Source organism: Oryctolagus cuniculus, chromosome 9 (assembly GCF_964237555.1).
Source record: "Oryctolagus cuniculus chromosome 9, mOryCun1.1, whole genome shotgun sequence".
Taxonomy (NCBI): domain Eukaryota; kingdom Metazoa; phylum Chordata; class Mammalia; order Lagomorpha; family Leporidae; genus Oryctolagus; species Oryctolagus cuniculus.
In genome coordinates this window covers 25,035,719-25,052,000 of record NC_091440.1, presented here as the reverse complement: position 1 = coordinate 25,052,000, position 16,282 = coordinate 25,035,719, and the positions used below count along the sequence as shown (strand labels likewise).

General features: G+C 37.7%; 1 protein-coding gene across 5 annotated transcripts in view; it reads left to right on the top strand.

Annotated features, from left to right (window-relative positions):
• The window catches only part of SLITRK5 (SLIT and NTRK like family member 5), a 75,163-nt gene that overhangs the window by 2,834 nt on the left and 56,047 nt on the right, over window positions 1-16,282 (top strand). For 4 of the 5 annotated variants that reach the window (XM_051849993.2, XM_051849994.2, XM_051849992.2 and 1 more), the window contains exon 2: window positions 521-14,635. In XM_051849993.2, the coding sequence (XP_051705953.2) occupies window positions 529-3,447 (2,919 nt within the window). In that variant the 5' untranslated portion in view covers window positions 521-528 and the 3' untranslated portion in view covers window positions 3,448-14,635. Of the gene's footprint in view, window positions 1-520; window positions 14,636-16,282 lie in introns of those variants that run through there. The other variant, XR_011378611.1, reaches the window with a different exon arrangement.

Genomic DNA, 16,282 nt, shown 5'->3' with positions numbered 1-16,282 from the left:
CCCAGGTATTCTGGCTCCTTGCCTTCAATTCTGTGAAGATGGGAGACCTCCATGGTGAACTGTTAACTGAAGAGGTTCCGAAAGAAAGGAGTTGGGGAAGGTGGGGGTGAAGGCTGGATCTAGGTGAGGGGAGCCTTGTAAAATGGTGCTTCTTTTCTCTTAAATTAGAACCATGAGACTGAACTGACAGCCATTTTATGTATATTTATGGGTTGGTTTTGAAAGGGGGGGGCAGTGGAGGCAAACACCAACGTGGGACTTTATCTGCCCTGATATTGTAAGGAGCCGCACATTTGCAGCGTGCTTATTAGAAAAAAATGGAATCAACCTTTAAATCAAAATGAGTATCAGATTTTAATAAAGTCTGGAGAATGTGGCTGATCCACTGGGAGATGGCGGAGAGGGCTGTCATTCACCGGCCATCCTGGGTTTCAGAGAAAATCCTACCGAGAGAGAGACTTGTAATCCCTTAAAATTTTGTCATGTTCTGTTGTTTCCTTGTTCCCTCTCTCCCTTGCAGGAGGTAAAATGCACACTTGCTGTCCCCCAGTAACTTTGGAGCAGGACCTTCACAGAAAAATGCATAGCTGGATGCTGCAGACTCTAGCGTTTGCTGTAACATCTCTCGTCCTCTCGTGTGCAGAAACCATCGATTATTATGGGGAAATCTGTGACAATGCATGTCCTTGTGAGGAAAAGGACGGCGTTTTAACTGTGAGCTGTGAGAACCGGGGGATCATCAGTCTCTCTGAAATCAGCCCTCCACGTTTCCCAGTCTACCACCTCTTGCTGTCTGGAAACCTTTTGAACCGTCTCTATCCCAATGAGTTTGTCAATTACACCGGGGCTTCAATTCTGCACCTGGGGAGCAATGTTATCCAGGACATTGAGACTGGGGCTTTCCATGGGCTGCGGGGTTTGAGGAGGCTGCATCTGAACAACAACAAACTGGAACTTCTGCGGGATGACACGTTCCTTGGCTTGGAGAACCTGGAGTACCTACAGGTCGATTACAACTACATCAGCATCATTGAGCCCAGTGCTTTTGCGAAGCTGCATTTGTTGCAGGTGCTCATCCTCAATGACAATCTCTTGTCCAGTTTACCCAACAATCTTTTCCGTTTTGTGCCCTTAACGCACTTGGACCTGCGGGGGAACCGGCTGAAACTGCTGCCCTACGTGGGGCTGTTGCAGCACATGGATAAAGTCGTGGAGTTACAGCTGGAGGAAAACCCCTGGAATTGCTCCTGTGAGCTGATCTCCCTCAAGGATTGGTTGGACAGCATCTCCTACTCGGCCCTGGTGGGGGATGTGGTTTGTGAGACCCCCTTCCGCTTGCACGGCAGGGACTTGGATGAGGTATCCAAGCAGGAGCTTTGCCCCAGGAAACTTATTTCCGACTACGAGATGAGGCCGCAGACGCCTTTGAGCACCACGGGGTACTTGCACACCACCCCGGCCTCGGTGAACTCGGTGGCCACCTCCTCCTCTGCTGTTTACAAACCCCCTTTGAAGCCCCCTAAGGGGACCCGCCAGCCCAACAAGCCCAGGGTGCGCCCCACTTCCAGGCAGCCCTCCAAGGACTTGGGCTATGGCAACTACGGCCCCAGCATCGCCTACCAGACCAAATCCCCGGTGCCTTTGGAGTGTCCCACCGCGTGCACTTGCAACCTGCAGATCTCGGATCTCGGCCTCAACGTGAACTGCCAGGAGCGCAAGATCGAGAGCATCGCCGAGTTGCAGCCCAAGCCCTATAATCCCAAGAAAATGTACCTGACGGAGAACTACATCGCCGTCGTGCGCAGGACAGACTTCTTGGAGGCCACGGGGCTGGACCTCCTGCACCTGGGCAACAACCGCATCTCGGTGATCCAGGACCGCGCCTTCGGGGACCTTGCCAACCTGCGGCGCCTCTACCTGAACGGCAACCGGATCGAGAGGCTGAGCCCCGAGCTGTTCTTCGGCCTGCAGAGCCTGCAGTATCTCTTCCTCCAGTACAATCTCATCCGCGAGATCCAGGCCGGCACCTTCGACCCGGTGCCGAACCTGCAGCTGCTCTTCCTGAACAACAACCTCCTGCAGGCCATGCCCTCGGGCGTCTTCTCGGGCCTCACCCTCCTGCGGCTGAACCTGCGGAGCAACCACTTCGCCTCCCTGCCCGTGAGCGGAGTCCTGGACCAGCTCAAGTCGCTCATCCAGATCGACCTGCACGACAACCCCTGGGATTGCACCTGCGACGTGGTGGGCTTGAAGCTGTGGGTCGAGCAGCTCAAGGCCGGCGTCCTCGTGGACGAGGTCATCTGCAAGGCGCCCAAGAAGTTCGCAGAGACGGACATGCGCGCCATCAAATCGGAGCTGCTGTGCCCGGACCACTCGGACGTGGTGGTCTCCACGCCCACGCCCTCCTCCATCCAGGGGCCCGCGAGGACCGGCGCGGTGACCACGCCCGCCGTGCGTTTCAACGGCACCGGGGCGCCCGCGGGCTTGGGTGCGGGCGGAGGGGCGTCGTCGGTGCCCTTGTCCGTGCTCATCCTCAGCCTGCTGCTGGTCTTCATCATGTCCGTCTTCGTGGCCGCCGGGCTCTTCGTGCTGGTCATGAAGCGCCGGAAGAAGAGCCAGAGCGACCACACCAGCACCAACAACTCGGACGTGAGCTCCTTCAACATGCAGTACAGCGTGTACGGCGGCGGCGGGGCCGGCGGCGGCGGCGCGGGCGGCCACCCCCACGCGCACGTGCACCACCGCGGCCCGGCGCTGCCCAAGGTGAAGACGCCCGCGGGCCACGTGTACGAGTACATCCCGCACCCTCTGGGCCACATGTGCAAAAACCCCATCTACCGCTCGCGGGAGGGCAACTCGGTGGAGGATTACAAAGACTTGCACGAGCTCAAGGTCACCTACGGCGGCAACCACCACCTGCAGCAGCCGCCGCCGCCGCCGCCGCCGCCGCCGCTGCTGCCCCAGCCGCAGTCGCAGCCGCAGCCGCAGCCCCCGCCCCCGCCGCAGCTACAGCTGCAGCCGGGGGACGAGGAGAGGCGGGAAAGCCACCACTTGCGGAGCCCCGCCTACAGCGTCAGCACCATCGAGCCCCGGGAGGACCTGCTGTCGCCGGTGCAGGACGCCGACCGCTTTTACAGGGGCATTTTAGAACCAGAGAAACACTGCTCCACCACCCCCGCCGGCAACAGCCTCCCGGAATATCCCAAATTCCCGTGCAGCCCGGCTGCGTACACCTTCTCCCCCAACTATGACTTGCGGCGGCCCCACCAGTATTTGCACCCGGGGGCGGGGGACAGCCGGCTGCGGGAACCGGTGCTCTACAGCCCCCCGAGTGCTGTCTTTGTAGAACCCAACCGGAACGAGTATCTGGAGTTAAAAGCAAAACTAAACGTTGAGCCGGACTACCTCGAAGTGCTGGAAAAACAGACCACATTCAGCCAGTTCTAACGAACAAGCAAAGAAACTCCCACCCCGTCCCCCGCCCCCCGCCCCCCGTCCCCCGTCCCCCGTCCCCCACCCCCTTCTCGGAGCGCTTTGCGTTGCAACAGAACAAACGCGACAAAACAAAACGCGAGCAAGCGAGCAAAGCAGACGCGCGCACGGTGCACACGCGTGATGAGCCGTGCCGTCTCAACGTTTAGGGCGAAGTGCCTTGGCACAGGGTTCTCAGCTTCGGCGGAAGATAACTGAAAGGGTGTGCAGTTTGGGTTTTTTTTTTTTTTTTCCTTTTCGTTTTACACGCGGGAAACATTTGTGTAAGTTGGGTCCGTCACGTTTTCTCTTGCTGCGTGGGCGGGAGGAGAGGGTCGCGGTCGTGTTGGAGGTGCGTTAGCGAGGTGGACGGTGGCAGCGCGCAGATCCTCCTCTTTCTCTCCCTTTGCCGCACCGCACCACGCCCCACTCCACTTCCACCCCCTCCCCCCATTCTCCTCCTCTAAGCCATGGGTGGGTCTAAATGGCTTTGGTGGAGAGGTTAGCACACCCCAACTTTAACAGGAAGTTTGTTCTCTCTCTCTCTCTCCCCCCTCCCCTTCCTCCTCCTCCCTGCTCATTCCTCTCCTTTGTTTTTAAAGGATGTGTTTGTATGCATTCTGGACATTTGAATTTAAAAACAAAACAAAACAACGAAAAACAACAAAAAAATTGTGATCCTGAAAAGGATCACTATAGATGTGGACAAATCATTAAAATTTACAGAGCTATATGATCCATAATTGATTAGTCAAAATAACTTATTGATGAAATATACAAATATTTTATTGTAGCACCTATTTTTATATGCACATTTAGCATTCCTCTTTCCTTCACTATTTAGCCTATGGTTTTTTTTGCAGAGGTGTCGCATTGTATTAGGAGCTGCATTTCCAAAACCCGAGTGATACCAGAAAGGCATTTTAAATCATTAAAAATGTGGAGCTGTTAATGGCAAAATCGTTAAAAGCCAATGCAACCCACCCCAATTGGATCTGTAATTTAAAAATTAAAACAAAACAAGGCTGATTGTATCCTAATGTATAAAGGGAAAAAAATAGGGCAATTATTCGGGCCATTCCAGTGAGAATTGTGTGCAAGTTTTTGGTTTTATTAGAGAAGACTTCAAAGTATTTTTATTAGTGAACCAAAATGATGTGTTGATTTGACTACTATTGTAGCCGAGTTTCTGATTGTTTAACCAAACCCAGTCTCATTTGTACAGATCCACGTGTACTGGCACCTCAGAAGACCAAATGATGGACTGTACAAGTCTCTCTATACAATGTGGTTATCCCTCTGGGCAGCAAGCAGTGATGCTAAGGACAAACAGGATCTCTGTAAGATGGGGCTACTGTTGTTACAGTCTCATATGTATCCCAGCACATGTAATTTTTTTAAATAGTTTCTGAATAAACACTTGATAACTATGTCAAATATGAGGGATTGAAGTAATGATTACTCAAAGTGTAAAAGTTTTAGCTTTGTGTGATTGATGGGATTCCAGTTATTAACAATTTAGGAACTAGGAGCTAAACTGTATTCCTAATAGAAAAAGATCTCCCCCATTTATAAAAAATCTTAAAATGTACATATGTCTAATTTATGCCTTTATTGGTTCAGGGAAGTATATTTTTTTCTGAATGCATCACGCAACGTGTTTATTAATGATATTTTAACTGTATACGTTGCTTCCCTACTGAAGTATTCATCTAATACACGGAGCATGGTAAGTGATATATTGCACATTCGCTTTTCTCTCAGTATTATGTATTTTGTCATGTCAGTGTTATTTATTCAGCCTGTACTTTTCCATAACTTCCATATCTTAACTTGTGTCAAACTACCTTCAACAAATATGATGGATACATTATCTGAGGTTGGTTGGTAACCTAATTGTTCAACATGCTGGTGGGTATAACCGAATCGCCTGTTTGGCAGTTAATGTGGATTAGTTCTTCAGGTTAAGGAACATTTGAACGAATCTGAAATTGAAAGGGCCATGTACTGTGTTGTTAATGGTGAATGCCCACTTCATCTTCCTTAGAATGGGTAAAATATCAAAGGCTGTTCATGAACTTTCATGAACTTTGTGTTTAAGGAACAATTTCCATGGCATTCTGCCACAAAGAGGCAGTATTCACCCATGAGTAAATTGACAGTAACTGTTTGAATTCAGATTGAGCAGGTGGTATCAGTTTCCCTGAGGAATTATAAAAAAAAATTTTTTTTAATTGTAACGCTACATTGACCAAGTATGGTAAGCTATCCATATTCTTTGCAATGGTTTCCCTTCCAAATGTTTCTTCAAAGAGGAAAGGAATAAGCTTAATAATTCCATGATACTATCATGAAAAAAAAAAAGTATCTTTTGCACTTTATCTACTTCCTCAATTTTAGCCCAGGATTAGGGAGAAAAAAAATGAATAAGTACTAGCATTTCATTTCACAATTGGGGTTGCTATTAATGTTTATTCATGTTGAGAATTACTTTTTTTCTTTTACAATGTCAGTATTATTTCCTCAATATTATTACATATAGACATGACAGTGTTTTATAAATGATAAGGTATTAATGCAATGTGGATTCCTCCAGGTTACCTAAGATTCATTTCTTAATTTCCTAATCTTAACAATTGAAATAAGTATTACATGAAATTAAAGACATAGTTCTGGACAGTTCAGGTAATTTCCAAAGAAAGTTCATTAGTGTAATTTTCAAAGATTTATAATGTTTTATTATTTTCACGCCAACACCATTTCATCAATTTTGTCACATATATTCTGTAGGTTATTTTTATTTATACACTTTCTTAGGTGTCCAACATTTTTAAATCTCAAGAATAACAATTATATGATTTATTAATAAAGGTTACTTCTGATATATAACTTATATTTTCCCAAGTAGAGTAAGAGGATAAAAAGGGAAATCATCCTGTCTCTGATAAACTTGAAGGGAAAATTACCATGTCATGTCAGAATCATGAAACTGTACAGAATTAAAAATGAATTATTTTTCTCCATATACATGGCCTCCTACCAGGGCATTAACACAGACAGAACAATACTTGTGTGCATTTGGAATTTTGATTTTTAATATTTCAGGTTGTTCACTGAGTAAATCATTATATTGATTGATCAATGGTATATGATTGGACTAAGCAGTCTTGCAGATTCTCTCCACAGTATTTTGGGGAACAACAATATATAATGTTTCAGGCATCAATTAAAATTTGGATGCAAACTAAGCTTATTCTTTGTGACTGTTTTATTTGGTATGTTACATAGTCTCAAATAAATGTTTTTCCAGGTAGATATTACAAACTATTATTTTTATCTCTAAGGATTTAGTGTAAATATTTAAATTATCTCTAGACAAAATAACCATATTCCATGTAAATGTAGATAATTTATACGGCAGTATACAAAGTCATTTCCAGGTACTGTTGGTCCAGCTTATGAGATAAACAGGGTTAGCACACAAGTCCCACCTGGAATACATCTTTGGGTTAGGCAAAATTCTGACCATTATACATGTGAATTAGAAGGTGTTGGCAACTGTTTTGAGTACCTGAGTCTATACTTCTTCCCTGTTCCCTCAACCTCAGTAGGAAAATCATCCTAGTGTCTAAGAAGAACACCTACACATCATGTGAAACAGGTTACAATTTAGGAATATAGATTAATCTAAGATTTCAGTTGCTTCTGTTACACATCAATTCTTTGTTTAATATGTTACATTTCTGGCAAATTAGTCAAATTAATCTTATCTGCTTTCTCATTATTTGTGACCCTCTGCCTTTTTCTTTGTATCTCCTCCCTTTCTCCTTCCTTTCTTTCCTGTCTTCTTTTCCTCATTTTATCTGAGGAGAAAAAGAGTGAGAATGGTTTAGTCCTTTTGTTGAAATGCAAAAAAAAAAAAAAAGAAAAAGAAAAAAAGAACCCATTGGTTATTTAATTTCAAGAGCTCAGTAGATTGTTCCCAAAGTAGGCCACAAATATGCTCACAATTCATTTGGAAATATGTTTGTTACACTAGATTAAGATGTTTGGAGGCATGGCAACATGTACACTAAAGAGGAAGCAGAAATATCGAAGGAATATAATTCAACACTAGAATCCAGCCCATTTAGCTGACTGATTAGCAAAGAGAATAAAATGTTGTGAAAATGGTAATTAAGGTGCTATCAGTTTAACTAATTAATTTATGAATAATGTCCCTCAAACCACTTGAAGTTCTCTGTTATTTACAAGTACAAATATATTAATAAGTTAAACTAGTTGGATAGACATAAGTCATGTGCCTAAAAAATGTTAGCTAACATCTATATCCAAACAAAATTTGTCACCATTAATATTGCATTTGACAATTGTATTTATTTGTTGTTAATGTTAATTCAACTTAATGCCTCTATAACTGCAGTACCCATATATATTGCCATAAGTATATTTAACATTTATGTGTCAAACAATAACAGATGGATTATAAAGGGGTGATTGCAGACACAGCTTTCATCCAGGGCTCTATTTGAAAAATTTTAAGGAATTCAGATTATACCTTCATGCTTCAGGAATGTAAGATTGTGGGAAAGGAAAGAATGTGATGTAATATAAATGTTTGACTGTGACAGTAATGTCATACTATTTTTTTCTTTGATTGTGTTTAGCAGACCATTTGGCTTACAAAGACATAGGTCAGATATTCCTCATGGTAATTATACAAGTACTAGTAAATGAATAATTTTTGTACTCAGTTTTTAAAAGAAAAATATTTAACCCTAATTAAGTTTGAGTGATTTAGATTACTTCTTATAAAAAAAAAACTTTTGAAGATCAAACTACAAATATTTCATAGAGAATTGATATAATGCAAATATGGAATAAAATTGGACTGTCTTTTGTTCTACTCACTGTCAAAAATAAAAATGTAATGATATATTGCACAATGCTAAGTATGTCAGATATGTTTTTATTGTGTATTAGGAAAGTCATTTTATAGAAGAAGACATTCATAGGACTATATTGATGGAAATCTTCCAATGAGTTTTTTTTAATTAACCATCTCTATCAGTGAACATAAAGAAATATTGTATATTTCTACTATAAAATAAACATGTTCCTGTTTAAAAATTACATGTGTTCCTAAAATTGGAAATAATGAATCAATATTTTGTAGGATTAATTTTTTATGTTTCCTCATTAATGTTTTTATTTGACATATGCATAGATGGAACTAAACAGCATCAATACTTTGGTCTTCTTTAGTCAAACTTATTACAGATCATACATTTTAAGAAAGGTTTTCAATTTATCACCATTTACTTCAAATTTCATTGCAATACTTCAATTTTGAGTCATATCCATGTACATATAAGTGAAAGTAGAAAAATTCTGTTACTTTTAATGTCCTGGAAGGTGCATAATTGAAACTTTTACTTACAAATTCATTTTTTTCCAACAGTGATAATTTTTAGTCTTCCTAACTAAAATACTTTAAGATTCTTCTTGTAGAGATCATTAAAATGAAAATTTAATATTAGATACCAATATTTTCAATGTAGTATGTGTGTATTTAAATAAAACATGAGAGGTGAGAACCTCATATTAATTGATTATCAAAGTTCTTTTCCAGATTTCTGATGACCAGCATGCTTTATACATCACAGGTTCATTGGTGTCATGCAGACTAAAATTTTAGATCTTCAGTATGAAAGTCAGTATGTAAAAATGCATAATTGATGAGTAAATGCATCTTATCAGTAATAATGTATCTGCGTATATCATGCACCAAAAAAATCATGCTTTAATTTAAAAAAAATGTTGGTATAATTGTCCAGTTTGCCAATTTGCATGAATTTTAAGGGATTGCTGCACATCATTCCCTATGGAACTATGCACATGTAAATGACTAAGGACTATGTAAAGAGAATTTTATATGAGTGAAGTGATAAGGATTTTTAATGGACTGCTTTACCACTCAGAAATAATCCCAAATAGGGAAAGTTGTTGATTTCTTAGTAAATGTACTTAAAATTTCATACCCTAATTAACCCAGTAGTTCATACAGTTTACAAAATACCACTACACTCTTGTGTACTTTTGGATATACTAAAGTAAGGCTTGCCAAGTGGTGACCCACAAGTTAACTCCCTGAACAAACTTTTTTATTTGACCAGAACAGTTTTACTTCTGCTTTTTTTTTTTCTTTAACAAATTTGAATCTGAATGCTTTTCAGCTGGCTGAGCCCATTCCATATTGTCACAACATGCAAGCTTCATTTAATGTTACCTGCTAGACCATGGGGCATTTACACTTTCAACCATGCTTAAATAAATTTTGTCCTTCCAATGTTAAAATACATGTGATCACAGTTCATGGTTTTTAAGTGTTATTCTCAGGCAGCTCGGAGTGTATCAATGCATTATATGCAGTATACATGAGGTGGCAGCTTTTACATCTGTTTACATTAAAATGAGATTTAAAGATGAGAAAAACTAGGATGAATAGTTTTTTTTTTTCTTTTCAAAGGGGGAATCTGTTTATTATATTCTAATGTTCTATTAGAGATGTCAGCACAAACATTAAGTTATTTACAGTGTCATGGGCGACTTTGTAAAATTCTCCGTCTGCCACGGGCTCCTGGACGTCACAGAGGAAGAGGCAGCAGTAACTTAAGAAGTGTGCTGGTACAGCCACGGCCTACACCAGAAGCTTTCCCCAAAATGTTTAAATTCTGATGTACTTTAGAGGAATGCAGAAGGTCAATTCAGTGAAACGTCAGACATTCACTTCTAAGATGGAAGGTGTAAGTTGGAAAGTCTGATGCAGTAGAATTGAATGAAACTTTGGAATAGAAGGGGAAACAGAACTGCCCAGTTTTTTTTTTTTTTTCCCGATATAATAGAGCAAGACAATAGATGAAGGAAATAGATCCTTCAGTAGTGCAGTGTGCTCATGATGAATAGCTCTAAAAACGATGTATACCTAGAGGAAATAAGGGTTAATGTAATGAGATCCCCAAACCTCCCAAATATGTTGGTTTTCTCAAGATTTTTTTCCCATTTTTTTCTGAGACTAAAAACTGACACATTATGTGAAAATTTGGATTTTTGTCTTTCCTATCATTTTTCTAACATAGTTTATTAGTTTTTGTTGTAGTTAGATAGCTCTTTCCGCTCTGGATTTGGCTTAGTGTCCAGGTAGATTTAACTTTTCTTTCATTTCAAGCAAAATAAATTGTGCCTGAATTAACAAAACAATAGTTGCAAGTTATTTGCCCTTACTGCCTAAGCAATGGTGGCCAGTAACTAAAAGGTGTAATAGAAACTCTGCAGTTGTGAATTATGTTCAGTTTTCCTCCTTAGATGGATGCTGAGTTCCTTGGGAACTTTTTTTGTGTCTCTGCCTTAATTTAAATCTGTAAAAATGAGAACAACGAGCTTGTCATGTGATGATCTTAAAGAAAGTTACATTATAAGTTTTCTCTACTGGTTGTATGTCAACTGTGACTCTAAAATTAACTGCACGGTAATTTATCTACATTGTTATTTATTCCATACATCTAAGAAACGTATAACTTTATCTTTCATATGAGAACATTATTCTCTTACTTTGTGTGTATAATAGTTGTAAAATAATATTAATTGGAAGCAGATCTTCTCGAATTCTCCTGTATCATTTTTAATTTCATGATAATTTGTATATAATTGATAGTAAATATAAAGTTAAGACTTCTATGAAAAAGGAAGACCTTATTAGTGTAGTTTTACTAACTTTATTATATCATTTTACCCTGTGAACTAACTTTGAGTCTTCAGAAAGTTTCAAAAATATGTGATATTTCTCAAAAAATTTGAGTACTATTTCTAAGTTAGATACTTGCCTTTTCTTATATTTGCCTATGAGGTTTGCATTTAGCACATTTTGAAATTATATTTGTAATGTCCATTGTTTTGCCTTTATGTCACACAATAGTGGGCATACTTAATACTATTTAAGGACCTTTTACAAAGTTAATTTAGAAAACTACAACAAATATATGATACATCATTCACCTTTTTAGTCTAAACCTAGCAAGTGCTCTCCCTCATAATGATTAACGATGCAGGTAGCTTTAATTTACTTTTGTCTGTTTTCCTACAAATGTGAATGATGATAATCCAACAAAAAAAATTGTTTCCTTTTTTCAGTATTTTCAAATGTCACTACTGCTGCTATTTACTAGTCTCTGTGACAGTCTGAGTCCCTCTTCAAATTCCTAAAGGCAACTTAATAGAACGTTAGAAACAGAGAACTCCAATTTAAACACAAAATGTTACCAGTGGCATACCTATGATTAACAGAATGATTAAGTTGCTATCTCCTCCATTAATGAACAGAAACTCAAGTACATTAAAATTAATATCTTGAAAGAAAATGGAAGTTTAGCGAACTGAATCTACCACCAAATAAAAGATCTTGGTGATTATGGTCTTTACAAATGTTCTGTACCATGTTGACTTTCTATATTCTGTGCAGTACACTTACTCCAGAATCATTTTGATCATTTGTTTGATTTTTTTCTACTTAACTGACCAAAAGTTAAATCTAAGTAAACTATAAATAATTTTTGTAGGCATTACTATAAAGAACACAGTGGGGAAAACAGATAATTGGGATGAAGTTTGTATTTATATCAATCAGATCCTAGAATTGCTTGGTATTTATTGAGTATTCAGTGAATTAATAAATATGTGTTTATAGATGTCTACAGACTAAGGTGAATTCAGTGAGTAGCAAATATTTCATGAGTGTTCTATCATACATTTTACCTTGACCTAAACTGCAAGGATGGCCAAAGAAGTGTCAGTAATTCCGTTAGGTGAGTATTAAGCACGCAAACTCATAGAAAACCATTGGGAAAAACTACATGTTACTTAAAATGTAGTAAGATCAGGAAATACTTTGCAGTACTTTGGCTGTCTTTTAGACTATTTTTCAAAGAAAATAAGCTTAGATATTTGAGGAAAATGGATGTAAAACTATAGTCCTTGGGCATAGAACTCATATACCAATTTTTAGCATATTTTGTTGTATAATTACTTAAGTATTGTTTTTATAATAAACAGATAATCATGATTGTTCTGAACTTACATGCCTGCTTTAAAGTTGAGGGCATGACTTAATGGAATACTGGTGAAATTTGCAGATATTTTCAACAGATATATGCCAGATATACTCCGTTTTTTTTTTTTTTTTTTTTTTTTTTTTTAAGTCTGGTGAGGTGTTTATCTATTTAGAAAGCTTTTCTAGGCACTATGTGTTTTCCCCTGGGTGTGAAAAAATCAGTTCATCTTTTTAATGAGAATGTTTCCTCCAGGGAAAAAGTAATCCAAAAGGAATAATACATTCCTGAGGGCAGCTGCCTACATGGGGACACATTTTTCTCTGGAGCTGACTACATGTATATTTCAGTGGGGAAGTTTTAATATTTTAAGATACCATTGCATTTTGTCATAAGACATCATGACTATAGATTGGTATTTTTTGAGTATATATTCACATATTTTTATAAGCTTTTTTCAAGCATCATTTAGGCAGTTTTCATCATTTGTGAAAATTATAGCAGTCTCCATATTTGAGGTGCAGGAAAATAATTGACATGCAATTTGTATATTTTGTTGAACTTAGAGACAAAATCAAAAGGATTAAGTGAAGACCGATTTTCAAACTTTGCTCACAAACTCCAAATGGCATAATTTTAGAAATCATAAAAATATTTTGATGGCAGAATTAACATTTTTCATTCTCTCCATCCAGAATTTCTTGATCTTACTATTTGGATGATAAAACATTTACTTATTGTCTACACTCCAAATATTTCAGAGAGTTGATGAGTTTAGAATTTGATTTTGTAGCCACATTTTAAAATTCCTTTGGATTATATTTAATATTCATGTATTTGAAAATCTGATATGTTGCTCCTTTCTTCCACTAAATAATATTGGTAAATTGAAATAGAACTTTGGGTTTTGAATATGTAGCAGTCTTCCTCTTTTACAAACCCTTGTAATTTTTTTCCTCAAATAAGAAGCAACTAAATATATAATGTCAACAAATTAGGATATGTGGATATTACATTTATGTTTGTAAAATATATACTTGCAGTTTCTTCAGCCATAGTAAATAACTTTGTATCATGGTATATTATCAAAATAATCCAACAGAAATCTGTTGATAAACATGAAAAATATGCTAAATCTTATAAATAGCATTCTTGTGTGCAATAATGAGGAATAAGAAGCACCTTTTCAAAATCCTTAATGTAAACAAAGGGGAAGTAACATTTTTGTATTTGGGAAAAATCTTTTCCTTTTGTTATTCTTTTACATTTTTTATACCAAATTTGTTTCCTGCATCCTCAATTGCTTAATTTGGATTGCTCTTTATTATTTAAAAATAATCACTATTTGCTTTTTAAAATCAAAATAATAGGTTCACTGATACATAATAAACATTTAGCTTATTTATAACATTTAAACTAAAATTGCTATCAAGGAAGTTATTTGAACAATGAATTTTATAAATTAGAAACGTAAAACATCTGTTATATATGTGTACTATTAAAACTATTCTGTCATAAGCTATATCATACTAAATACTTCTAAAAAGAAAAATGCATAGTTTTTAAATAATTTGAATCTCTTTTTAAGTATTTAAACCATGATTGCATAAATTCTTACCTGTGGACTTCTGTATGCTCATGTCCAAGAGAATGTGGCTATTCATATGAATGATTACCCACACATACTGTCTTAATAGTTGAAATTACATTTCTGTTTGTTGAATAATAAAAAAAATGACACAGTATCTAGATGAGTGAAAAAAGTACTCATACTGATGAAATATTATGATTATTTTTAAAAGTAACTTGAAAATATAAAATCTCATGTGTATCCTGAGAAATGTATTGCTTTTGTAAAAATTAAATGTGTATGCATTTTATTCAAATTTTATGTGGTTAAATTTCTCTTTAGGAAAGTTTTCAAGATAAAGTCACATTTAAATTTAGACTTTTATATATATATATATATATATATACACACACTGGATGTATAAAACTAAAGGTAGCATCAATTCTAGTGCCAGAGAAGAAGCCAAACATAGTTTAAGGAAGTATTTTTTTTTTCAAAATAGGGCCAATGTCGTGACCCAGCATCCCATATTGGAGTGCTGGTTTGAGTTTTTGCTGCTATGTTTCAAGTCTAGCTCCCTACTAATGCTTCTGGGAGGGCAGCAAATGTCACAAGTTCTTGGGCCCCTGCCATCTATGTGAGCAACCAAGATGGAGTTCCTGCATCCTGGCTTCAGCCTGGCCTAGAGTTGACTGTTGTGGCCATTTGAGGAGTAAAACTGTAGATTGAAGATTTCTCTCTCTCTCTCTCACTCTCTCTCTCTCTTTTACTCTCTCTCTCTGTCTTTCCCTATTTGTCACTCTACTGTTCACATAAATGCATAAACAAATCTTTAAGAAATTACAAAAACACATTTATTTGACAAAATTTAATATAAATCTACTCTCAGTTTTAATATGATAATTCAGGTTGTATGAATATTTATAACCTTATGTATCCACTTATTTTAACTAATGCTAGTATCTGAAATGCATGCTAAAGATTGCCCATTTCAAGATGCCACTTCAAAAGACCAAAAAGAAAAGGTACTGAAAATTATTTATGCATACTCTGTGACACAGCTTTGACAAGTTTGTACATATCATTATAGGAATAGCAATGTTTAGTTTAGTTTTGCTCTCTGTATATTCACTACTGGTTAAGATTCCCTTCAATTTGAAAAGCTTTCCATGAAACAGGAAATTTCCCATATAGAAGAACTGGGATTACAAAGAAGCAAAGGAAACAAAGAATGCAGGTATGCTCAAACTAAGACGGTTGTTAAAATTGTAAATCTTAGTCTTAAGGAATTCTTAATTTAATACTATCAGGTAGTAATTAAATGAATATAATAATAACCAGAATTTTGGACAAATAGTTGTCAAATAATCATCAAAAAATTCTTAATCTCACTACAACAGAATTTATTGTAAGATAGCTATCAGATTTGTATAATGAAATATCATAAATATTGGACAAAATGCCATTTGAACTGATTTTCTTCAAATGAACCAAGTCGTTGTTGCTAGGTTTTCTCCTTAGTAATCATTCTATTAGTCAAACCCAATGTAGCTCTCTCTCTCTTACCAATTTTAAGTGTCACAGTGGATCTGTGGGTGCCACCAAGAAAATTTCCATTAAATAAATAAGTCATTTCTTATGCCAAATATTTATTCTGACGTGATGTGTATACGTATATACAGACTGGTTATTACCATTGTTTCTTAACTGAAATGCTGGAATAGTACTGTGAATTAAACCAGATTTGGGTTTAAAGTTTCACATTTTCCTCATTGTTTTAATTTCTTTAATGCATATAGAATTTTTATATAAAAGTCCCTATACAATTAATTATTCACATGAACCACAGTCACATCTTTACGTTATTGGTAGACTGCATTTTATGATATGCTATTATAGATTCCATTGCTATAATTAGATGTGATTCAAAGATCTTTAAAGTATTTATTGCTGTATCTATCCTGTTCTTTTCATGCATTATATATAACGTACCATTTTTTCCTGATAATTCTTTTGTAAAGCAATGATCCAATGGAATTGGTAACTAAGTAGAGTATAAGGATTTTGACATATGTTTAGGTATGGTAAAGAAAGATATTTTAAAGTGATTACTTTGGACATGTTGCGAATATCAATT